Raw genomic sequence first — 26,110 nt, 5'->3', positions numbered from 1 at the left:
ATGGATTTTTCACTGTTTATTCAAGATTCATTCAAGCATTTACCATCTGTTAGAACTGTCTCTGAACCAGACCACATACTGAAAAAGGTACTAGATCATAAGATGAGTAAGATATGAGCCCTGCCCTGAAAGTGTTTACAATACCCCAGCGGAAGGATCTCAAAGGAATCTGGGTTTTGGTGCTGGTATAATTAGCTCTATATTGATGAATCTGGAAATTCTTGAAAATGTACTCTCCTAAATTCAGATTACAGTATTTATGTTTCAATGTATATTAAAAACAAAGCTCTAACGATATTCTATTTAGAAAACCACTTTGGATTCACCAAAATAGCAAAGAAACATAATTAGGTGCTACGAATCAGGACCTGGAACTAGGCTGAGGCAAGAGAGATTTCCTAGAATAGCGTTTAAGGAGACACTCACTCTCAGGGTCATGCAAGCGCAGGGTCAGCCTTAAAAAGGATTTTTACCTTTTGCCTCTTTAAATTTTACATTCTAGGCATCTCTCCTGCCTCATCCTAGTTCTGGCCTGGCTATGACTGTTTAAGAAAAGAATAATTTTGTGTTATACTTGGTGTTGTATAATTGGTCCACTCCATAACAAGTGTTTTATAAGATATTTCTGGCTTACCAAAAATAGAACAGTGAAATCATGGGGGAATGAGTTCCTAAACAAAGCAAGTATGCCTACTTTCTGGAGAAGGGGTAGATACTAAGGGAAAGTTGAAATATAATTAGCATACAAAATGATTACCAAGTTAAAAGCTTCCAACTATTCAGATTAGAAGGAATTCTCATACCTAAACCATTCTATTAACTATAACCATTAGCTTATGATTTTGCTGATTTCAGATAACTTCTTATTTGGAATTTTTCTAAGATCAATACCAAATGAACTGAATGAACAGCAATAAAACAACCAGAAAAGTTACAAGGCAATATCAATAGTCTTTCAAGACAGATAATTTTGGGTATTAGTACTTGGAGTTCCCTAGTCTAGTATAGATAGTTATTCAGGACCAAATAAGGAAGTTCTAAATGCATTTGGTTCACAAGAATATAACTCAATAACTGAAGAAAGCAATAATTTAGTTTTTCTGAAAACCAGTTTCATATTTAGGTACATTAATAAATACAGGGTAAATGATAAATAACAGAAATAAAAGGCATTGACATCAAGTGGAAAAGGTTTTCCTATTAAATCAATGTCATGAGAACTTGAAAACATCCTGTCAAGTGTCGGTGCAACTGGTAATTCAGTGTTTAGATAAGAGTGTAAAGGAGCTTTCTGAAAAGTTCCGAATACATGTAATGTATAGTAAAGCATTTTCCCCTTTGTTGGCTTAATTCTATTTCTTCTTATCTACACATGGTAAGGATGTTCAAGAGCTGCCATCCATTTATTTTGGGTTGATGGTAGATTTTTTTCTTCTTTTGTTTTGCTTTAAAATTGAACATTTTTACCTACCAAAGTGTTAGGTCATTGGAACTAAGAATTTCACATACAGTTCTCAACAGAGCCTTGAAAAGTTCGGTTGTCGCGACTCATTTGTAAAATAAATCCCATATTTGGGATGGTCCCTAAATGAGGGTTTGCATATTCTGCAATAATAACAGCAAAACAAATCATTTCCAAGCTGCCATAATGGTGCTAATTGTGTAGAAAGATGTTTTTGTGTTCGAAAATAAGACGGCTGAGGCTGCTTTTAAATAACATGCCTGGATTTCCAAAGCAAAACATTCAAAATCATGAAAAATCTTTTTACCAATGAAAAATGACAATTCTAGGAAAAAACTATTACTCAAAAAAAAAAAAAAAAAAGACCTTAAATGACTTGGCTATCTCCTCTATGTTAAAAATATCTGTATTTGTAGACTACATGCAATTTTTCTAGTTATAACTCTTAATTAATGATTTATAAAAAGTTTAAAACACCAAGCCCAAAGAAGTCAAAATATTTTAAATATGTAATTGAAATCAACTCAGAACATAGTTACACTGGATTTATTACTACTGGGCCCCAAATGCTTTTCCTTCCCTAAACATGATTCCCTACTAACACCACCATAACAAAGCAAAATCCAAGTTTATGAAAATAAAGTTCATGGAGAGTACTATTCTTCTGGTGACCGAAATCATCACAGAAAATAATTTTCCATTAAAACATTAAGGAATCCCTAAATTAATTTCATTAGAGGCAATAGAAGAATACACATATATACGCATGCATACTTTCATTATGCTAGCCATTTTCTTATTTAAACCCCATAAAACCATTTTTAACATGTATTGCCCCAAATTTTCATTTTGGATCAGTTAATCTCTGTTGGAGAGATCAAGACTCATAAATAAATTATATAATCTCCTTTAAAAAAAAAATTGCGGGTTTCCCTGGTGGCGCAGTGGTTAAGGGTCCGCCTGCTGATGCAGGGGACGCGGGTTCGTGCCCCGGTCCGGGAAGATCCCACATGCCGCAGAGCGGCTGGGCCCATGAGCCTTGGCCGCTGAGCCTGCGTGCCCAGAGCCTGTGCTCCGCAACTGGAGAGGCCACAACAGTGAGAGGCCCGTGTACCACAAAAACAAAAACAAACAAACAAAGAATTGCAATCTAAACTTTTACTTATCTGATGTCTTGAGTAAACAATTCAGATAAACATTATTCACGCAAACTTTTCTCCATCATTTACTGGGTAGTTTTCTAGTCTCTTTGAGTCATCTTTTTCAGAGTCAAATTTTGACTTACTGTCACTGAAATTTTATGATTGCATAAATGTCAGTTATAAATCCTAAAAACCAAACGACACTATGGCAAATTTAAGATCAATTTTTTATTTAAGTATACATATCATAGAAAAGCTTTATCTCATAAAAATATGCCCCATATTAAATAATTTTAAAGATACGTAATTACTTACATATAATGCTTTCAACCTAGTTTATTATCATGAATCCTTTGGTCCCCAAACCTGCCTATGTTTACGCTCCTACTGTTGGATGTGGAATACAACAGCCCCACAGGGAGGGGCAAGAAACAAGGGTACTAGGCAGACCAGTCTCAATTATCACTGATGATGCTGAGCGGCCCTGCACTGTGAACACGTTATTCAAACGTAAATGAGAAAATAAGCTGTATGAGTGACCTTCATGAGGTTTTTCACATAAAGTGAAATACCATATCACTGAAGATTTAACTACTAACAAGCTGGGCCGAAGTTACTTAACTACTTCTGAGTCCTCTGAGGTAACATCAATATCCAGCTTCCAACTTCCACTCTTCAAAATATTTCTCCATTGTGCGCCTGGATCTCAAGGTGCCAACATTCACGGTAGGTATGATTTTCTGCGGCTTCAGCCATTGAACAAAACGTTTCATCTCTAGGTAGCTGCTGTGTTCACTATAAGGAATCCCTGCAACACGAAAGACAGTGCCTACTAAAAATCAAACTAATAAAGAAAACTGCACAAGCCCAAAATAAAATAAAAGAGAAAAGGAAAGCATTCCAGAGTATTTTTGCCAAAAATTCCTTGGTGCTTTTTTTCTGATAACAAAATCTGCTAGTATCTTTTACAAATAATAAATATTAAAATGATACAAAAACTTTTGAACATTAAAAAATTCTATTACTTTGCTATGTAGACACTTAATAATATGCATTTCTATAGATTCTTATTTATAAGTAGGCTTTTCTTTTTAAACAATTCTTCCCTTTAAGCACTTTGCCCAGCTATTGATTTCAGGAAAATTCTGGAAGAAATATGAGTAAAATTTAAAAAGTAACCAGCAGAAGACTCTTGATTTCCACAGCAAGTAAGCAGATTCCATCCCCAAGCTTTGTACACATAAAAAGGAAAAAAAAAAAATTAAGTACTAAAAATCTCTTCACCTTCTTTACTGAAGATCAAATACCTCAGAGAAAGAGGGAGAAAGGGTCCTGTTTTGAGTAAACTAGGATCCAAAAATGTTTCCATCAGCCATTATTGTAATAAGCCAGTCTCTGAGGACAGTGGTAAACATCCTCCAAAGATGAAAAAATTAAAGTCAAGTCTGTATCTCTTGCTGTCATCACATCTAATCCACTGTCTTCCTGTTCTCGGTGTCGCAGCGTCGTTTAAACTTCCAGGACACGATGGCACTACCCACCCCTCCTTTCAAGTAGTTCTACGATCTCCCCTACATGTCACTGATCACACATATAGACTGATCTGTATTAGTCAATGTCTATTTACTACAGTCATACTCCTTTATATGCACTTACAACATACTAAAGATACAGGTGTAGAGCATGAGGAATGATTTGAACCTGTTAAATTATTACAGACTCTTTGGTGCCTCTTTATCCTTGGATCTTAGTTTTACTGCTTTTAAAAAAAAAAGTAAGGTAATTACAAACATTAAGAGTAAAAAAACTGAATAATTATACCATATATTGAAATGTTCCCTTTGGTCTGGGGAATAATACCCGCCATACTAGTTAACTTGTTAGAATGCGTCCATCCTGTAGGTCGAAAAGCCAAAATCTGATCATATTTCCCACCACACTTCTTCAAATGATTCTGTAAACCCTGTTAAATAAAAACAGGATATTTATTTAATGGTCAGTGAAGATGGTTTATATGGAATAAAACAGAATGATTAAAATGTTACATTGGCACAGTCACCGAGTTTTCACTTGGTGAACATTAACTTGGAAAACCTAGTGCTGTGCTCCCCCAAAAAATAAAATCACCGAAAAAAAAATCTTTTCCCCTTTACTTACCTAAGTTAAACAAGTTTAAGTACAGTCTGAGAAAAATAAGATGAGGCAACTTTAAAGATAAGTAATCATGTGTTTTAAAATTACAATTCAGATAGCTACCCAAAACAAACAAAACAAACACCTCTCCAAACCCTACAATTATTAGGATATTAGAGATACTAGCATCTAATACTATCCTTATGAGAGATACTGATATTAACACTGGTAAACATCAATCCAAACATATCCTCATACATATACACCAGTAGAGGTCTGACAGATGGATAAAATATGGAAATAACTTTATAATGGCATTATACTCAACTCAGACGTACATTTTAAGATGCATAGTATCTAGTGTTCCCTTTTCAAGTGTTTACTCCTTTTCACCCTTTATGCATGAACTAGAATAATTTCAAATCTTTTCACAGTGCTATGATCAGAAGTAATATGCTAATAAGTCTTGAGGTCAACATTAGTGAGGTCATCATTAGTGAGGACATTAGGTAAGATTCTCAGAAAATCAATGACAAAGGTTCAACCTTTGCAAGATAAGAGAAATCCAGATAAATATAACAATGACAAGAGGGATACAAAAAAACTCTAATACTTTTCGGGCTAAAGATTCAACCCAGAGTGTCAAAGGCTTAGTGTAAATTTATAATAAAATTTTAATTTTATTTAAAATAATAAAAAACCTAAAGTGTATATAGTATCATCTTGGATTTCTAGAAGTCTTCTTTAACCATACATACTCTACTGAATTTTTAAAAGATGCTGGTAGGAAGTTCTGAAGAAATGATAAAGACAAATTCACTCATCCATCTATTCATTCGTTCAATAAATATCTGTTCCAGTATTAACACCAGGTGCTGATGTCAGAGTGGTGAGACACAGCCTTCACCTTTTGGAAGTTTACAGCCTAAGGGGAAGGCATCAATAAACACCACCTTCTGAGTCTTTTTTTTTTTTTTTTTAATGGAAGCCATCTGCCCTTTCCTAACTTTTTAAGACTCTCATCATCTATTATACCATCAGCACCTAGGAACTTACAGATTGATCTCTTCAGAAAGGACTCATTTTTTAGTATAAATTTCTAGAAATGGAAATAGTTGAGGATTTACCCTCTTTTCCATTATTATCCAAGTGGATGAAGAGTGCCAATTTCTCTGAATCTCAGCACAGGAATATTACCTTTTTTAAAAGTACACCAATTTGGTAGAAGACAAACACATCATTTTTTTTAAAATTTTTCTTTTTGATTACTATTTAAAGGTTGAATAGTTTACTGTGTCTATCAGACATTAAGATTTCACTTGACAAATTAATAATAACGCTTTGATTTCTCTTTTGCATCAAATAATGATCTTTTATTAATTTGTATACCTACCATTAAACAGTCATATTTCTTACCAACTACTACCCCCCCAAAAAAAGTTTAAGTTATATAGCTATATAACTAAGTTTTCATTACCATATCCCTGGCCCTGCAAATTTTCAGATTTTTGTCTTACTTAGTCTAAGATCTATTGTAATACTATTTGCTTAATTACTAATCCCTCTCTCTTCCTGTCCTCACAAAGAAAAGGAAATAATAGGAAACAGGTTTAGGAGCAATTAAACACATAATATCATAAACTGAGAGTCCAGCTATCAATGCAGGTCATCAAACGTATCCATTCTTATTTGCCTCTGTTAAAACACTCGGGAGAACCCACTCAGAAGTAATTTCATGCTTTTCATGAGACAAATTAGAGTTACCATGAAAACATCATTAATCCGTGCCACAAACAAAAACATAGGATATTATCATATAAGCCAAACACACAGAGAAGACTGCTGACAGCCACTGGTCTTTCATTAACCACAACTGCAGAACTACTATCATGAGGAATTTTATTATCATTTAGTCAACATAACGTCCCTGATCTATGACTTGTCTCTCTGTTTACTGGTAACCAGTTTGTGATTAAAATGCATTCAGTAGATGCCCCTAAAGTTATTTTTTCAGTATGCAAATAATCATCTATAACATTACTGTCATAATGTTTTACCACATCCCATGAATCAGGTTTAAATCAGAGGTGATAGTAAACTATATACTTATGTATATGAACTTGGGATGTTGAACTAGGTAGCACGAATGGTTTCATTTATAGGGTTTCTAAGTCTTTCAAGCCTGCCTTAGAAACCCTGACAATTGTATCAGGTTTACATTTTCACAAAAAAGTCATTAGCTCTGATACAATAAAACTATTTTTGGCTGGTAAGAAAAACTGGCTTTAAGTACTAACTAAAATATAGTCTTACGGTAACTGGCAGCTTCTGCTCCGTCTGTGTTCTGAAGATATGAAATTGTAAAAAATGTCATCAATATCTGGCCACTTGCATGGAGGAAGGGGAAGGGCTACTAAACAATACCAACAACTTATGACAAATAATGGACATAATACAGGCAATGATTTCAGATGTTCCTTTTTTTGTTTTTTGTCTTCAAAGCAGGTAACTACCAGGTTTTTGGGTGTTTTTTAAGCATACAGTTCAGTGGTTGTTGGTATAGCCACCAAGTTGTATGACCATCACCACTATCTAATTCTAGAACATTTCACCACCCCTCCATAACACCGTACCCATTAGCAGTCACTCCCCATTCCCTCTCCCTGAAGCCATGGAAACCACTAACCTACTGACTTCTTCAGATTTACCTATTCTGGATGTTTCACATAAATGGAATCACACAATATGTGGCCTTTTGTGTCTGGCTTCTTTCACTTGGCAGGGTCTCAATGCTCATTCATATAGTAGCATGTAGCAGTAATTCGTTCCTTTTTACAGCTGAAGAATATTTCTATTTTATGTATATATAACATTTTGTTTATCCATCCATCATTTGATGGACATCTGAGTTGTTTCCAGGTTTTTTGCTATTATGTATAATGCTGCTGTGAACATTTGTGTAGAAGTGGACACATGTTTTCAATTCTCCTAGGCATATACCTAGGACTGGAATCGCTGGTCATATAGTCACTCCATGTTAACAAACTGCTTTCTAAAGCAGCTGCACCACTTAAAAATCTCATTAGCAAGGCATGAGGGTTCCAGTTTCTCCATATCCTCACCAACAATTGGCACTGTCTTTCTTAGCACACTCCTTGTGAGTGTAAAGTGGTGTCTCACTGTGGTTTTGATCTGCAGTTCCCTGATGGCTAACAGTGTTGATCCTCTTTTTATGTGCTCCTTGGCCATCTGCACACCTTCTCATTCATTCCGTAGCCCTCTGCTGTCACTGGCTTTCTCCAACATCACTTCACTGAAACAGTTCCTGTGCAGGTCATTTTTTCCTTATATGACCTCTCCACAGCATATGGCACTTTTAAACACTATTCTTGAAAAGGTCTAGTCCCTTCATTTCCATAATATTCTGACTTCCCCACCCCTTTTGTCCCCCTAAATGGATAATTTGTCCAAATGAAACTAAGTTAGCAGGAAATAAGGCTGTATTGCATGAAGTAATCTTTATAAAAATTATAAAAATATGCTATACTCTCCGCAGGATATCAGTGTTCATTCTATAATTAACTAACATCCTCATTAGCCTCCATTAAACTGGATGTCTCTCAAATTTAACATATGTTTGCAAAGCTGGCTTAAACACCAGTGGACAACACTATGACCTGATTATCCTAGACATTTTTATGAATTATATACTCATGAAAATAGGCCATAAAATTTTTACCATAATCTCATGAAAAGAGTAGTTACACCAGTGAGAATTTCCTTACTCAAGGGATAGAACTAAAATCCTAATTTTCTTTACACAATGTGTTATTATTTATAAGACAGATACAGTAATCAACACCTAAGCTATTTCAAAAAGCTCCATAAAAGCTATTTCATAAACATTATAGCAAAATTAAAAACATATTTTTTGGTGTACATTATGTTCTGAATTACTTTTTTTTTTTTTTTAAGAAGATGTTGGGGGTAGGAGTTTATTAATTAATTTATTTATTTTTGCTGTGTTGGGTCTTCGTTTCTGTGTGAGAGCTTTCTCTAGTTGTGGCAAGTGGGGGTCACTCTTCATCGCGGTGCGTGGGCCTCTCACTATCACGGCCTCTCTTGTTGCAGAACACAGGCTCCAGACGTGCAGGCTCAGTAGTTGTGGCTCACGGGCCTAGTTGCTCCGCGGCATGTGGGATCCTCCCAGACCGGGGCTCGGACCCGTGTTCCCTGCATTAGCAGGCAGATTCTCAACCACTGCGCCACCAGGGAAGCCCTGAATTACTTTTAATCCATAGGTGTGATGTATTCCATTGCAAGGTGTCAAAACGTTAGTAAATGGAACGAATCTTAGAATCTGAATAAATCTGACAAATGAGCCCCCATAAATCACAGGGAGGTCATGTCATATGTATCTTAATTTATAGCTCAGAACCAGCACTAGAATTTTCTCTTTCACTTCTACTGTTTCATTTAATCCTCACAAGTATATTTTCAACGTATACTAATGTTATAGTGGCTTAATATTATACAGAATAGACCTGAAGAAAAGTAAGAACTCCCTAGAATTCTCCACTCATTTCCCTACTCATCCAGGAAGAATGGAGAACAATCTCAGAATGTTCGAGTGACCAGAGAGCTGCACACTCTTCTGTTTTTGTTTCTTCCTTTATGACAGTTCTCTAGTTCTCAAACTCCTGGTGGGCATATGAGTTACTCTGTACAGCGGCACACACACACAAACTTAAAACATTTAAAATTCCACTTAAAAGATTTTCCAGGGCAAAGTTTACTTTGACTCCACTGTAACTGAATTCCTCTACGTTAAATGCAAGTAAAATGGGATTCTAGTTTACAATCATCAGATTGCCTTTTCTAGTTCATCCTAAGAAGACATGTCTCTTGAATGCTTACCTTAAAATTAATTTGCATCATTGGGAGAAGGTGAACCAGCGAATTGCACATGTCTGTAGTGATGAGGGAATTAATTTCTGGTATATTGAAGCACTGCAGTGTATTATATTTTTCTTTGGACATGCCCACTTTTGAACCTAAAACATCAGCAATGGCTAAAGGAAAAGTTTAAAAAGAGTAAAATTACAGCTCATGAAAAAAAATAAAATTACAACTCAACTTTAAAATAAGAATTTACCAAATTAAAAGAAATTCAAAACATTCACACTTTTGCCATAATATCTCAAAAAGGCTGAACAGGTTTGTCAGTTAACTATGTGGAATAAATTGTGAGAAAGCCAAGAATCTATTTTTAAAGACCTAGTATTTAAAAATTGCATAAGATATATGGAAAGAGTTAGAGGGAGGGAAAAAACAAAATTTGGAGGAGTTAAAACCTTAGCTTTATCATTTCACGTCTTAATGTTTGACATTATGGGACCACAGTTAAGAAGAAACGGAAGTACTTTGCAAAATAGTACAATACTATGTAGACAAACTACAGTTACATATCCAAAAAGCATTTAGGAACAAAAACTAAAACTGGTCTCTAAAATAATTAATTGATGGTTATCATCAAAGAATGCAGTGAAAGACCTATGCACTAGTCATCTTTCAAAGTTTACTAAAATACTAATGTAGCATGGACTTTTGCTCTATAAACATTTTGTAGATATGAAGGCTACCGTAAACATACTTATCAAATGTTTCCATTAAGTTCAGGCTTTCAAAATTTAAATGAATCAAACTCTATCAAATTTTTCTTTCAACCTCAAAGGTAATATTGAACTGTTTCAGGAAATAAATATCAACTGAAAGAACAGAGCCTGAAAGGGCTTTATGCAGAAAGAATCTGATCTTTAGAATACAGTAAATTAGCTACAGCTACCACCCACCTAGGAAGACTTTCTCTTTTCCAATAGCATAAGTGCCACAGACAACAAGAGCACGTGGGTTTAGAGTTACAGTCTCAAAGGCAGTGTTGATGGCAAACTGGATAACCTCTTGCTGAGACGGAAAAGAGTATTCTGGGCTGCAATATCTGTAATATGGAAATATGGTACTTATTAAAAGAACAACAAGAAAGTCATAGCATTAAGTTGGATGCTATTTTAGAAAACAAGCTTTAGCAAAATTACATACAACAGCAGTATAGTACATTAACGCCACCGCAGTTATCTCACCAGTGCCTGTGGTTAAAATATTTGTTACCAGCTATTGATTATTTATGATGGAACTATACATTTCAATATACCTTTTTAATTATATTTCTTTTATAACCCTCAAATAAAGAAACTGCATTTTTTTTCCTTCAAGAATATTTCTAGGTAGCTATTTTAGCTATGAATTATAAGCCTTAATATCTTTTTTTTAACCCTAATCCCTATCAAAGGAAATATGATTTATAGAGATTATCTTTTTGGACTAGAGAATTCTGATTTAGTTTTAAAAATTACATATATATATATATATATTTTTTTTTTTTTTTTTTTTTTTTTTTGCGGTACGCGGGCCTCTCACTGCTGTGGCCTCTTCTGCTGTGGAGCACAGGCTCTAGACACGCAGTCTCGGCGGCCACAGCTCACGGGCCCAGCCGCTCCGCAGCATGTGGGATCTTCCTGGACCGGGGCACAAACCCATGTCCCCTGCATTGGCAGGCGGACTCTCAACCACTGCGCCACCAGGGAAGCCCAAAAAAAATATATATATTTTAACATAATGAAACTGAACATGAATTTGGTGAAGTAGCATTAAATCAAACAGTTAATATTCATCTGGTTGTTACTTTCTTTTAGGAGATATAGAAATATATATAGTATTATGGGACTACAGCAGATCCAGTTGGGTCTACTTCAATACAATGAAAAATTGTATTGAAAAATTAACACTATTTTAATGAAAATAGTTAATGAAAAATTAACACTATTAGTTATAGATATTTGAGATGAAAATTAAGCACTTTTTCACGAAAAATCTCATAAAGTATACACATTAAAGAAATATTTTTCCAATTTTCAAAATTGTTTTTGCTGTTCAGCCATAATTCTTATTATTAAGAAAAGACTGAGTCCTTTCTCCTATAAATACTCACAAAGAAATCCAGAATTGTATGTAGAATTAAGTAACAAAGTTTAAAAAAAATTATTTTCTTAGTTCACCTAGTATTTAGGTGAATGGAAGAATTAACTATAGTATTAGAAAACTGGTTGTGGAAAGACCATCTCTTACTAAGATATGCCATCCAAACTCACTTCTTCTTAAAACAGGTTGAAATGGTTAACATAATTTCTGACCAATTGATGAGGTATTTTAATATATAAAAGAAGATAATAGCTTATACCATTATGTAGCACTTAGGAATTCAAGGTTGCCACTTATAGATTACCTTTTGGAGAAAGGAACAAAGTAAGTTTGAATATTCAGACAGAATCTCATTCTCTGTTTTTTTCTTCACAATCATGCTTAATAGTTACACAGACACTTTGAAAGGATAACTTTAAAGGGCGTTTTCCTAAAGTTTGCTCCCAAATTTTTCATCCTTGTTTCAGTAACAAGGTTTTTACATAAACCATATTTTCAAAAGGATATTACAAAAAAAATTGAGCTGGAGTCAGTTAAGCCATGCAATCCAAAATTTGTTCTTAAGTATATATTTTTTCAAATAGCATCCACCTAATACTTAAAATGATAATTGACAGTAAGCCATCATTTTGATTACCTAAGCAAAAGTTCAAATTATTCATAACATGCAGGGCTAATGCTGTTGGTGGAAAAAAGAAGTACACAAACAAAGTTTCTCTTACGTTGTATCTAAGTAAAGCGTGTGGACTTTCTGGCCTGCAAGAAGAGAACGTTCCATGGTGGGATCTGCTCTGAAGTCTCCAGTGTGTAGTATGACATAACCATTAGGAAGATAAAAAAGGATCATGACAGCACCTGGACAGCTGAACACAAACATTTCAAAGGAATATTCTTAACACAGGCAAAGCATCTAAAGAAAGAGTGTTCATTTCAATATCAACAAGTTAATATACTTTATTAGCTGACCACAATGACATAGCATCGCACTACAAAGGTATGTAGCATTTTCACTTAAGGAAGTTTATGTCACACACACAAAAAAAATGGTGTGCAGGAAAGGGTTAATTCAGCAGGCCAGTGTTGTGCAAACTCCACAGGTCCCCAAGAAAGGCCTGTCCTTAGGAATAGTCATTGGCTGGCCCTTGGGAGATAAGTTTAGAGTCCTTGAAATATTCTGCCTGCTAAGAGTGTTTTGTATGCCTGACACATTGGGCCATGTGTTACTAGTTTGATAAGATATTTTATGTTAACAGTGTGATCTATGGTGAATATCTGTCTTTGCTCTAGGGGACTGGCGTCTAAGTACCCCAGGTCAATCAGCATGGGTGTTGCATGTGTACATGATTGACCCTCAATAAAACCCCTGGATACCAAGGTTCAACTGAGCTTCCCTGGTTGGCCACACCTCCTATGTGTTGTTACACACTGTTGCTGGGAGAATTAAGCACATCTGTGCCACTCCACTAGAAGAGGACACCTTGAAAATTGCACCTGGTTTCTCCTGGATTTGCCTCCATTTTCCCTTTGCTGATTTTAATCTGTATCCATTCACTGTGATAAGCTGTAACCACAAATAAAACAGCTTTTCTGTGTCCTGTGAGTCCATCTGGTGAACCATTGAGCCTCAAGGTGGTCTCGGGGACCCCTGACACAATAGGGTTTGGAAATTACTGCCGAAACACAGAGAATTTTCATTTTAAATTCTAGGAAAACACAGGAAATAATTACAATTGTAATTAAAAACTTCCCCTTATCTCCCTGACTCCCAAATTCAGGCCCTGATGACTTCACTAGAGATTTTCCACTAAACTCTTAGGGAAGAAATAATAATAATTACTACATGACACCTTTTAGAAAATAGAGGAAGGAATATTTCATGAGACCAGTATTACTCTGATATCAAAATAAGACAAAAGTGTAGTTAAAAAAAAACCCTATAGACCAATATACTTTTTAAAACAGGCACAAAATTCCTTAACAAAATAGTAGCATATCAAATCCAGCTATATATTTTGAAAAAGGGTAATACATGAAGACCAAGTGGGGTTTATCTCAGTAATGCAAGGCTGGTTTAAGTCCATCTTTGTCATTTACCCCATTAACATTATAGAGGACAAAAGTTGTATTATCACCTCAACAGATGCCAAAGAAACATTTGACAAAGTTCAACACCCATTCATGATTACAAACTCCCAGCAGAATAGGAATAGAAGGGATTTTCCTCAACCTAATAAAAGGCATCTATGAAAACCCTACTGCAAACATCATACTTAACGGAGAAAGACTGAAAGCGTTCCCCTTAAGATCGAGAACACGGCAATATGTCTGCTTACATCACTCCTATTCAACACTGTATTGAAGGCATAATCCCGTACAATAAATAAGAGAAAAAATATCATTCTAAATGTAAAGAAGTAAAACGAAAGCATCTTTATTTGTGGATGACATACGTAGAAAATTTTCAAGAATCTACAAAAAACCTACAACAACTAATGAGCAAGCTTAGCAAGGTCTCAGGATACAAGATCAATAAACGAAAATCAGTTGTCCAACAAGAAGTGAATGGAAAAAATAATTGTATTGTGTCCACACAATAGACAGTATTCGGTAAGTAAAAGGAACACACAACAGCATGAATGAATCTCAAAAACATGAGGAGTGACAGAAGCCAGATACAAAACAGAAGATACTATATGATTTCATTTAGATGAATCCCTAGTAAAGACAAATCTAATCCATAGTCATAGAAAACACATCAATGGTTTCCTGGGTCAGAGTCGGGGTTCGGGATTGACTGGGTAGGAACACAAGGAAAACTTTTGTGGTGGGGAATATTTTCCATATTTTTATTGTGGTGGGAATTACATGGGTGTTTATTTTTGTCAAAATTCAGCAAAGATTTAAAATGGGTCCATTTTATTTATGTAAATTGTCCCTCAATAAAGTTGACCAAAAAAAAAAAAATCAGAACCTGAGTTATCATAATTGGTGATTAAATAAATAAGCAGCAGCGAAGTTAGCAGACAAAAACTTATAGGCAATCTGAAAAAATAACAAGCCTGGATTTTAGGAAACCTAGGTTTAGTCTTAATTTTAATTCTCTAGGCATCTATGATCTCTAAGGTACATAAGGCTAACATTCTATGGAAATTACAAAGATGCATAGCTGACTGACAGTTACATTTTGGCAATGTGAATCCTGACAGTACTTTACATTTAAAAAAATGAGGGAAAAAGAAAACCAATTTCCAAGAAAAAAATCTTCCAAGACTTTAGTATCAAAAACCTAAAGAATTTCTTAAAGGAAAAAAAAAAAACCTCTAGAATCTGAATGGAGTACCAGCTGTTAATTTGTACCAGCTGTTAATTTATGTAAGTGATATTAAAGAAAATGGCAAAAGGTTATCTCTTAAAGAACAGCAGCAATATGTTAAAAGATTAAAAAAAATAAGATGGAGTCTCATGTAAAGCATAGTAATTTAAACTGCATTAAAAAATGGGTTAGAGGGCTTCCCTGGTGGCGCAGTGGTTGGGAGTCCGCCTGCCTATGCAGGAGACACGGGTTCGTGCCCCGGTCCGGGAAGATCCCACATGCCGTGGAGCGGCTGGGCCCGTGAGCCATGGCCGCTGAGCCTGTGCGTCCGGAGCCTGTGCTCCGCAACGGGAGAGGCCACAACAGTGGGAGGCCCTACCGCAAAAAAGAAAAAAAAAAAAAAAAAAAAAAAAAATGGGTTAGAGAACATTTAGAGAACTCTCTATGTCTAATTTTTGATCCTGTAATTGGGTACATTTTTTTTAAAAAGGAGAAACACACTTTACTTAACTGTTTCTTATCTTACTTAACTAAGACATTTATGAAATATCAAGCATAATAGTTCCAATAAAAAGTTCTTAAATAACCATGCAATGTGTTTTCCTTTTGAATATTTAAAAATAGGGTATTACTAAGGTAACTTTAATACTTACTGATTGGCATCTAGCAGAACAACCTTGACACCATTCACTATACATTCAGTGTCTGTTGGCAATGGATGGATGTATTGTTCTTGCACGTGAAGTTTGCTCTTCAACAGATTGCCAGTTATCTGCAAAACAGGATGTGCTTATTGCTGATACATTAAAACATTAAATATGTCTTTTATTTCGTATCTAGTTTAGAACCCAAACATCTTAATAATCTCCTGGTTCTCCCACTTATACTCGTGTAAACCCTCCAGAATGCCAGGAAGAACTTTCTAAAATGACTGTGTCACAGCTCTGCTTAAACACGGTCACTGATTCTCCCTCACCTGTAAAAAGTCCATCATCCCCATCACGTCATACAAAACCCTTCATGATCTGGCTCCTACCCATTTCTGTGGATTTATCTCCTGTTATTCCCTATCTTGTCTTTACTGATTCTGAATTATCTGAAGTTCCTGGAATGGGCATACTTCTTAGGTGTCTGTGCCTTTACACAAACTCTTCTCTACCTGGAAGGCTCTCTCCTCTTTCCTCTACCTTGCTCTGAAATGAGACAGACCTGCGTTCAAATTCTGGCTCTGCCATTACTAGCTCTGTGACTTGGGGCATGCCACTTAACCTCTCCAAGCCTCAGTTGCTTCATTAATAAAAAGAAGATAATTCAAGAATGCTTGAGGATAAAATCAAATTCTAGCCAAAGCCCTTAGTAGTACACATTAAAATGCTCACCTTTTAATAATTATTTCAAGGTATCTCTTTCACCGTGAAACTTTTTCTAACTTTAGCCTAGGATACAGTAAAGCCCCGCTTCTCCCTACTTTTAGGCATTCTGTTCACTTTTCTATTACAATACAGATCCCATTGCGGTACTGTTTGTGAATGTGTAGCCTGAAAGCTCCCTGAAGTTAGGTATTTTGCCTTGACTGTCTTTTTAGGCATTCAGTAAATATTTACTGAATGAAACTTACATGTTTCAGTACATCATGTAAATATTTTCACAATGCTGAATGTTTTCACAAAAAACAATATCAATATTTATTGTTTCCACATAACAAAGCATATATAATTTAAAAAATCTATTGTAACTATTGACAATAACTCATTTACTTTTAGAATCTCAATGTGGAGTCTGTTTTTTCATATATTTTCTAGAAGAATGATAGATCTTACAATCTTAATTGCCTTTTTTTTAACCAGACTGGTTAGAAATTTGCTGCATTCTACAAATTCAGGATTTAGAATACTAAAACTTACCTCACTACAATAAACAGGAAACGTGAAGTTTTTAGACAATCCAGCATAGTGATCAGAATGAAAATGTGTGAGAAAATAGGCCGTGCAACCTTCAACCAATCCATACCGAAAGGCATCGACTGTAAAGCCAGTTCCTACAATGAAAACACCAACACAGCTGCTTGAGCGATAGCTAACTAAGTAAAAGCAACCCAATTTGCTTATATAGCAAACCCTCTGACACCTTTACATCTCATTTCCAACTTAATTTTACATTTTAATTTAAAAATCTACACCACATAAATTCAGCAAAAGGTGATACTAGAGACGAAAATGAGTCTTACAAGTTTCCATTAAATATCCCAGTATAGGCTTTTTAATGAATAACTGTACAAAAAAAATTAAAAATACTAAGCTACAAATGAGTTACCTTTTTGTTTTGCTGAATGTTTTCACAATACTTACTGGGCACCTAAAATCCTTTACTTCTGCAAAACAGCAAAAGGAGAATGCTACCTTTCTTTTAAAACATGAATTCTCAATGGGGGTGATATTGGTATGCTCCTAAGGGGCAAAAATGGTTGATGACCCAAATAATCTAATGGCCCTCCAAAGGGCCACAGTACAATAACACAGAAACAGGGTATCTGTAGTATTTGAATTTCATTGTGGGAGGTGGGGAGGAGGAAGGGAAACAAACAAACAAACAAAAAGCCTAAACAGGCTCCCTAGAGGAGCAATAATGAAAAAAAAAATAAAAAACATTGAGCTGTTCTGAAATTTGTTCATGAGAAAAAACAAGTACGCTGGCTGTGATATGCAGGTAAATAAACATACCTCCACAATTCTACGGAGGCCTATCCACACATGGCCCACTAATTCTGGGCTCACTTAAAATACAGAAGATTAATCAAAATAATTATTAAAAACAGAACTGGTACTATGATGTACATAAATGCTTTTCTTTACATAAATATTTTGAACAAATTATACTGAATAGATTTAGAATATCAAAAAAGCATATTAAAAATTTTTCTGAAACCAAGTATATTTGGGCAGTTTTATATTCTTTTCAGAAGAAGGGTACCTGTTTTCTTCAATAATAAAATTCATTTTACAACACATTTTTCTACTAACTCATCTATGAAGACATGAGAAATTATAAGAACATGAAAAGACTGAGAAACTAAGTTATGATATGGTTTAAAAATGTTTAGCATTTATTATGACCTGTATAACCTGTGACATTTTCCTTCTTCGAAGCTATTTAGTACTTGCATTTTTCTTAAGTGCTTAGAGACTGTTATTATGGTTACTTACAGAGAGCCTTTCCTCCTTCTGTGTTAAGCTGATCTATATGAATCTTTGTCAGATCTGTAATATCTATCTAAATAGTATAGTACCTTATATATAAAATATGTTTAATAAAAGTTTGCTGAATTGAATGGAGTAAAAAAGATTAAATAGGAAAAAAGTCTGTTACAGGTCAATGAGGTATAAAAAGTAAACACACAAAAAAATTGTTTCACACACACATAACATGGGCAATGAACATGTAATACAAAAAAGTTGCATCTTCGTAGACACAGTAAGCCTTGATATGTCAACTTACCAGGTATTTTCTTATAGAATGGACATGTCCTTTTCCTTAATTCTCCTGCATTCGATGACTCTGGGATTTTCGTGTTCCCTCTCTGCAGCCTGCCATGAGCTGATTTTACGAAGACTCTGTCTTTACTTAACTTGACTGTTCCAGGTTCTGTCTTGTTACGGTGACCTGAACTCTTCTGATGTACTCCTTCCTGCCATGAATCTGACTTGTTAAGTCTCTTTCTTTGATGCTGTGACCTCTTACGAGAAAGTTCCACAGAGGGCTGACTCTCACTTAAATTATTTGCTTCTAATTCTAAATCACTTAAAGATTTTTCTGTTTTCCTCTTGCGCTGCCGGGACCTCTTTCCATTAGGACTTACAACTGTATTTAAGTTCATCCCTTCTAGTGCACTTTCCACCAGCAATTTCTCTTCTTTTCTTTTGGGTGGTAGTCCAAAATACACACCTATATCCATTTGCTTCATTACCTTAGTAGAACGTTGTGATGCATTACACTTAGGGCCAGGTAGCAATATTTTCAAAGACTTAGCAGCGGTAGGTGTACTAGGAAATATCGCTGTATTTAAAGCTGTACCTTTACTGTCCAGCATGCCATCTAACGCCTTTCTGCAGAAACATGCTGAGTTCGTATTGTGCTTAGCATTGAAATTCTTACTTGATAATTCTCTAGTTTTACTTTGGGTTGGTCGGAAAGAATGACACCCTCCTCCCTGGCTTTCAAAAGGTTTTGACATTTTACTCTTAAGTAAGGGAAGAGAAATTTGACTGTAAACAGCTGATTCTTCAATTACCTGTTTCTCTTTATTTGATTGAGATGAGTGAAATTCTGGCTCATCAGGTTTTGCTTTAGTGGCTTGGTAACTAGGAGAAGTAAACCGCTCTGCTAATGCAGGTGGAAACAATATAAAATCATCAGTATATGCTGGATCATCACGTAAAATAATACTCTTATTTTGGAAAGTAAGTTGAGACGAATCATTTAGAGTGTTGCATTTATACGATTCTTCATCGTATTTATCCTGAGTTAAGAAGCTATCCACTTCGGGGCAGCTCTCCTCCTGGTCCTTCGGTAAAGGGTCATGGAGTTTTTTAGACAAAGTGGAGCTATTTTCATCTTCTAAGCTGCCATCTTTAGAGCTTTCTGTAAAAAATAGTTCCTGTTGTGAATCATCCAGCTTTTCATCTGTATCATAAGTTTCTTCATCACTTTGAAGTGGAGAATAGGAGATTTCACAGTTGCTAAAGTCATTTTCTGGCAATGTCAAATTTATGTGTTCTGGGCTGTTTTGACTGTCTAATTCTTCAGCAAGAGGCAAACCAAACCCTACCAGTTTGTCATTATTAACAAGCTCTGTAAATTGTGGGACTTGTTGGGAAGTTTGGATATTTGTCGAAGAGGAAACCTTTTTATCAGTTTCAGTTGGAGACTGAGATTTTCTTAGACATTGTGTCACTAACAAGGGATCAGTTGAAACATTTTTTTTTAAGTTATTTGTTTGTTTCTGATATGAAGACCATCTTTCCTTAAGGCTACAAAGAAAGCCTGAATTAGTCTCACCGAAACTCCCACCTGACTCATGGGATGGATCGCTGAAAGGACTATTACTAGCCCTGCTTTGAGCTAGCAGGTGATGAGTGTATCTCTTGTAATGAGAAGGAATTGTTGAGGAACACTGAAGAGCATCAGGACACTCTGAAAATTTTAATAAAGAAAAAATTATTACCAGATCAAAGCACAGACTAAGCTTTGACAGTATTAGCACTATAAATTAACATGTAAGTGGAAAGTCATCAGTCCAACTTTGAGGCCTTAGGACAATAGCTATCATTATATAAACAAAAAATCACACAATATCAGTAATCCAGTATGGTTTTGCAAGGTGCTAGTTATTATTTTTAAATCAATATATTCTTTTAAATTTCTTTTCAAATACTCTTCCCCCCCCCCCAGCAAAATCTAAGACTAACACCTTTTTCTCTCCACTAAAAACTTTCACAAATATGAGCTCCTCCAAAATGCATGTCATGCTTGCACTAGGTATTTCTGAAGCAGGTGCTACAAATTGATCCCATCAGTTTCACTCCGTCACTATTGCTCAAGCAATAAAGAGTAGAGAAGGCTGGTATGTCTCTCACAGACTAAAAGTTCTACCTCAATTTTTGTCTTATCAGGTAACACATACGTATGACAGTTGCAGTACCAAATTAGGTTCCGTTATTTAATATTCACACTGTATATAAAACAGTAATAGCAATCTTAATTACAGCTGTTCATACCCTAAACATTTTAGGTTCTGTTCTAAGATTTGAAATTCAGTTTGATAAACTGGTTAATAATAAGGCTTTAATAATCTGGAAACTATTCCCTGTCATACCTTTATGACTGAGAAACAGTCTGTAAAGCGTCTTGGCATACCCCACCCCTTGTATGTTCATTTTCAGGCCCATCAAAAAATGATCCACCCCCACAAAAAGAAGATGTCACATTAAACTGGAGACTTCATTGCTCAAAAATTAAGTTAAAACCACCTCATAAAAGTATATGTTATAGAATAAAATTCAATTCAAGAAGAATCCACCTGAGATTATCCGTTCAAAGGAGTTTAATCAGTGAAAAAACCAAGAGAAAAACTCTTTGAGGTGGCTTCACCTATAAGATATTTCACCCTGACTGCTCACCATGGGATTCCAGCTGCCATTTCTGACTTTCAAGCCACTGAAAAACAAATTACTAGCATTTGATGAGGCTTTCTCGGTTGTATAAGGCTAGTGCCAATTTTTTTTAAGTTATTTTGCATCTTCATGCAGTACTTTAAAATGAGAACTAGAAGTTAATAATAAAACGTATTCTGAATCATAGTTAACACGAAAGCCATACTGAATATTATTTTGATTCCTTGAGATTTAAAAATTTATGTATGGTATATATAACTTTTAAATAATCAAATCATCAATAACCATCCATTCTCCATATGCTACAAGTAGGATTTTCTACATATTAAACATGATATTTATTATATAGTTTAAATGATAACAGAAACAGTATTACTTCAGTTCTCATTTGGCACAATTTTATTTATTAGAATCTTAATAACCAAACACTCCTTCCTAGTTCTTCTTTCTGTCCATTAGCACGATGACCCCAACACAGCCGTATTTAGAAGGCTGGACTACATTCATGATTCTCTAAAAGTCTGTTTCATAAAAGATAACAAAATGGGCAAGTTGTTTAGCTTTTAAGAACCCTCATCTATCAGATGTCAATACCACCTACCTTATGCAGGTGAAAATATCTACCATAATATGTGCTCAATTAACATTTATGAAAAATCACAGATTTTTAGGGACTCATGAAATAGTAAAATGCATTTATATTGTTTTCAAGTTTGCAACTTGAATTGACTGTTATCTTTTTACCCTTCACAAGAAGCGTAACAATGCATTACCTTGTTTCCTTCTGCGGTTAAGTCATTTATACTTTGAGTATCTCATCTCATTTTTGGTTTACTGCTTACCTGGCTTGTTTCACTGGACTGATATGTCTGGCCTAACGCAGGTCTTTTTGACTATTTAGAGTCCACTATCTTTTTTGGAATCTTACCTGTTTCGGAGAATGGTATGGAATCCAAACACTCAAAAACATGCCATCGAGGTGTCTGACCTAGCAAGGAGGAAAAAGGCATCTGGCAGTTTGGACAGTACCCATCATAAACCGGTCGTATCTTTGGAGACACGTGTTTGTTTTTGTGAGTCCTACAGTGCTTTCCTGGAGTGGCCTCCCTGTCTTGACACTGCTGAATACCGTCTCCACAACTAGAGTTCTGACTGGAAGCGACAGAAGTCTGACTGTCTGTTTCTCCAAGGCACGTTTCGGGGGCCTTAACCTTCTTTTTACCTTCTACAGTTCTTTTTTTATTTCTGTTTCGTTTTGACTGGTATTGTCCATCTGTTGCTTTCTCAACAGATTTTGGAATATTCTCAGAGCAATTATTTGGATGTACTGGTTTGGGTTTTCTTTTGGATTTGTATTCCCAGATGTCTTGTTCCAGAAAAGCATCCTCTAACATGGCAAAATGATTTTGATCATTAAAGAAGCACTAATCTTAAGTAAATTGAGGGTCTATGTCTTGTTTCAAAATTTTTTAATGGAATTATTTTGCTCAGGAAAAAGAAGTAACAGAAAACCCACCAACTTGATGGGAATCTAAAGCTCTGATAATGATTATATTGGCAAACTACAAACCTTATACATGAGAACACCTGCTGTTTCATTTATAGCACAATAAAATTAACATCTGAGTTTTCCATTGTGTGTATTTCGTTCAGGTATCTTGGCTTTTTCCAGGACTTGATTCATAAAAAGTAGTATCAGTAATACTTTGAACACTAAACCCCAATGGGAAGTATAGGTTTAACAGTTCAATCTTAGAAGGAGCTTCGTAAAATTGTTATAAAGCTCCTGTCAGCTCTCTTTCAACTGGACAATTGTCCAAATAATTCACAAACCCAACCACAGTCCCTGGGCAACTGGCTCAGCAGGTGTTGCAAACACTTAATGGCTACTTCAGTTTGCTAGTAACACTAGTCACACCATAATCAAATGTGTGTGATTGGCAAAAAAAAAAACAAAAACAAAAACGCGCCCTTATCCGTGACTGGTGGATATTCGACAACTTCAGTTTCCTGGGTCAATCCAGTATCTTCCTCCAGCGGTAATGAACAAACACTGCACAATGAACAAACAAAATTCAAGTATGTGAAGTTGTGCTTGCACTGAGGCCACCCACACTCCTATCTCCAGACCCCAGAGGTGGTCTGCCTGAAGGTGATCAGCTCTCTCTCCCGCAGCCTCAAAACCAAGCTTCACCTGCCTGATGCCTCCCACCGGCTCGACCGCCTCTTTGGGCATCAAAGGCTGCAAGGCCAGCAGAGTAGGCCCTCATCCCCTCCAGGGAAGGGAGCGAGGGAGCTGCCAGCCCAGCTCGCTCCACAAAAGCCACCAGTGCTCTCCACTTCTGAAGACAGAGGCCGGGCCCTCAGGGATCCCCGCGGTCTCCCACCTGCCACCCTCGCGCCTCGGGAGTAGCTCCAGCTGCGTCCGCTCCCATCGTGCCCCCTCCCCCTGCTTGGCTGACAATCTATTCGCACCCGCACTTTCAGCACTGCAGGGTAACAAAATGCTGCGTTTGCATATAAGCCAAGGCCATGGGCTAGTCGCTCACAACTTTAAAAAGCCTACTCCTTTACCTTTAGTGCCGTGGCGGAACAGCTTCGCGCTCCCAATGCTGTGTCGAATCGGCTGATCCTGGTCTAAACGTGAGACTTTAAAAAGAAAAAGAGTTAGGGCCCTTTTAAATCCTACGGATTTATTTTGTTTTGTTTTAGTTCTAAAACCTGCTAATTTCCAAAGTGAAGGGTGGGGAATTGTTCTCTTGGAGCTTCTAGAACGCTGGCCCAGAAGCCTTTTCCATGTTGAATCTGGCGCTCTGAATGTCCAGGCTCAGCTGCGGCGAGAAGATTTAGAAGGGGCGGGGTAGGTTGGGACGGTAGTTTAATTACGTGCCTGGGAATTGCGTCAATTTGTACTTTAGCATTTGAAAAAAGTGCTGTGAACGTGGAGTGGCGCTGGTGGAGAGTGAAGCGAATGTGCGGTTTTGAAACCAGAAGACCGTAAGTTCCTCTCCCTCCAAACGAGACCGTCCCGCGGGCTCTGCGGCCGCCCCTGGACCGTCCGGAGAGAACATGGCGGCGCCCGGAGCCCGGAGCTGCAGCCTCTCGGGCCTGCTCCCGGCTCAGACCTCGCTGGAGTACGCTCTGCTCGACGCCGTCACCCAGGAGGAGAAGGACAGCCTGGTCTACCAGTATCTGCAGAAGGTGGACGGCTGGGAACAGGACTTGTCAGTGCCCGAGTTTCCGGAAGGTGAGGGGCTGGCTTCGGGGTGGGGACCCCTCCCGGAACCTCCCCTTCCTCGGGGACGGCGCCCTCCCCTGAAGCGGTGGGCGAGGCGTGGTTCTGCGGCCGCGCCGGGCAGAGGCGCTTCGCCCAGCCGAGCCTCTGTCCCCAGGCGGCGGCGGCGGCGGCGGCGGCGGAGGAGGAGGACCGGGGGTTTGTGGAGGGCGGGCACATGTATCTTTGTCTCTGTTTCCTCCCTATCTGCCCGGGCCGTGTGTTAACTCAATAGACTTTCCCTGACTGTTTCGTGACCCCTGTTGGCAGTGATTCCAGTGTCCGTGCCCATTCAGTCTGGTTGCCCAGCATCGTCATCATCTTCGTGCATCATCCTAGCTTCCATTTATTGATCACTTCTTATGGGCCACACACAGCCCTAAACACAAGGGTATTATCTTATTTGATCCTCTCTGCGAACCATTTGAGGTGCTCTTCTTAGCCCTATTTTCTAGTTGGGAAACTGAGGCCCGGGGACAGGGAGGTTAAGTCGTCTGCCGAAGGCCTCACAACTGAGAACGGCTAGAGTTGGATTATACAGACACCCTTCCCCCCCCGTACTGCATCGGCCGGTTTCTTAACTGTGTCACACTCCTCCGTTCAAAGTCGTGAACCTTGTAATTTTAATAAATCTGAATCAATTATGGCCAGTTTCCAGGTTTGAATCCTGGCTCTGAATGTTTGGAGCACGACGGAACTGATAGTCCCAGCAGTGCTGTTTGTGAAGCTCATCTTGCTATGATAAATGAAACCGAACTTTACCTTCTTTGGTTGGGACTGGCATTGTTTTGACTGGTGGTGTTGGCGTGCCTCCTGGCATGACACTGAAACCACATGTATAGTTAATTGGTTCGATGTGGCAGGGTTCAGTATCTCATGGGAGGTCTATTGGAACCTTGCCTCTGACGACAGCCTCGTCTTTCGAAGCCTTTTTCTCTCGCCTTCATACGTGCTTACTTTATCTGTTATTAATCCTATACTGGACTTGAATTATTGTGGAATTCTATCAAAAGAATTGGGTGCATTAGTGCTTATTCCATCAAAGAAACTTTAAAAGTTTATATACATGAATGTGTATTTTTTTTTTAAAAGTCTGTAAGAAGTTAGTTATATATCGTACCCTGTCGTAAAACGGGCATGCTAGCAGCTAGGATTTGGGCCAGTGTTTTTATTTTCTTGTTTGTATCTACGATGAGTGTATTTCATTACTATAAGATTTGATCTTTGTGACTCATACATAATACAACAAAATATTCAGGTTTCATATTTGACACAAATTTTCTGCTGGACCTGATTATTGAGAACAGAATACTAGATGTGAGTTTTTTCTTGGTTTCTTTATCAGTTATTGTAATCAGGAAGTCATAAACATAACTCAAAAACACTGTGCTTTGTTAATTTCTTCAAAGAAACATGTTTTATGAGAAGCTGTGTGGTATAATGGATGGATTCAGACAGATCCAGAATTAAATCCCAGTTATTTCATTTGTCAGTTGCATGATTTTAAGCAAGTTAGTTGACTTTGCCAAGGCTTACTTTTCTCACTTATAAAATGGAAGCAATTATTTACCTTTCAGG

General features: G+C 36.9%; 2 protein-coding genes across 2 annotated transcripts in view; one reads left to right on the top strand and one right to left on the bottom strand.

Moving 5' to 3' along the window:
• Positions 1 to 3,251: 3,251 nt before the first annotated feature.
• Positions 3,252 to 22,652, bottom strand: DCLRE1A (DNA cross-link repair 1A). Its single transcript, XM_065894846.1, has 9 exons — positions 22,187 to 22,652; positions 18,584 to 20,278; positions 16,993 to 17,126; positions 15,742 to 15,860; positions 12,498 to 12,638; positions 10,590 to 10,735; positions 9,655 to 9,809; positions 4,426 to 4,567; positions 3,252 to 3,412 (listed from the first exon to the last, which is right to left on the bottom strand). The coding sequence occupies exons 1-9, from the start codon at positions 22,650 to 22,652 to the stop codon at positions 3,252 to 3,254; spliced, it is 3,159 nt and encodes a 1,052-aa protein (XP_065750918.1).
• Positions 22,653 to 24,308: 1,656 nt separating this feature from the next.
• NHLRC2 (NHL repeat containing 2) overlaps positions 24,309 to 26,110 on the top strand; it is a 58,819-nt gene continuing 57,017 nt past the window's right edge. The window contains exon 1 of the mRNA XM_065894447.1: positions 24,309 to 24,505. Within this exon, the coding sequence (XP_065750519.1) occupies positions 24,328 to 24,505 (178 nt within the window). The 5' untranslated portion in view covers positions 24,309 to 24,327. The remainder of the gene's footprint in view (positions 24,506 to 26,110) is intronic.

The sequence above is a fragment of the Phocoena phocoena genome, chromosome 16 (assembly GCF_963924675.1).
Source record: "Phocoena phocoena chromosome 16, mPhoPho1.1, whole genome shotgun sequence".
In the NCBI taxonomy this organism is placed as follows: Eukaryota; Metazoa; Chordata; class Mammalia; order Artiodactyla; family Phocoenidae; genus Phocoena; species Phocoena phocoena.
The sequence above is the reverse complement of the archived record's forward strand: the minus strand, read 5'-3'. Positions and strand labels throughout refer to the sequence as shown.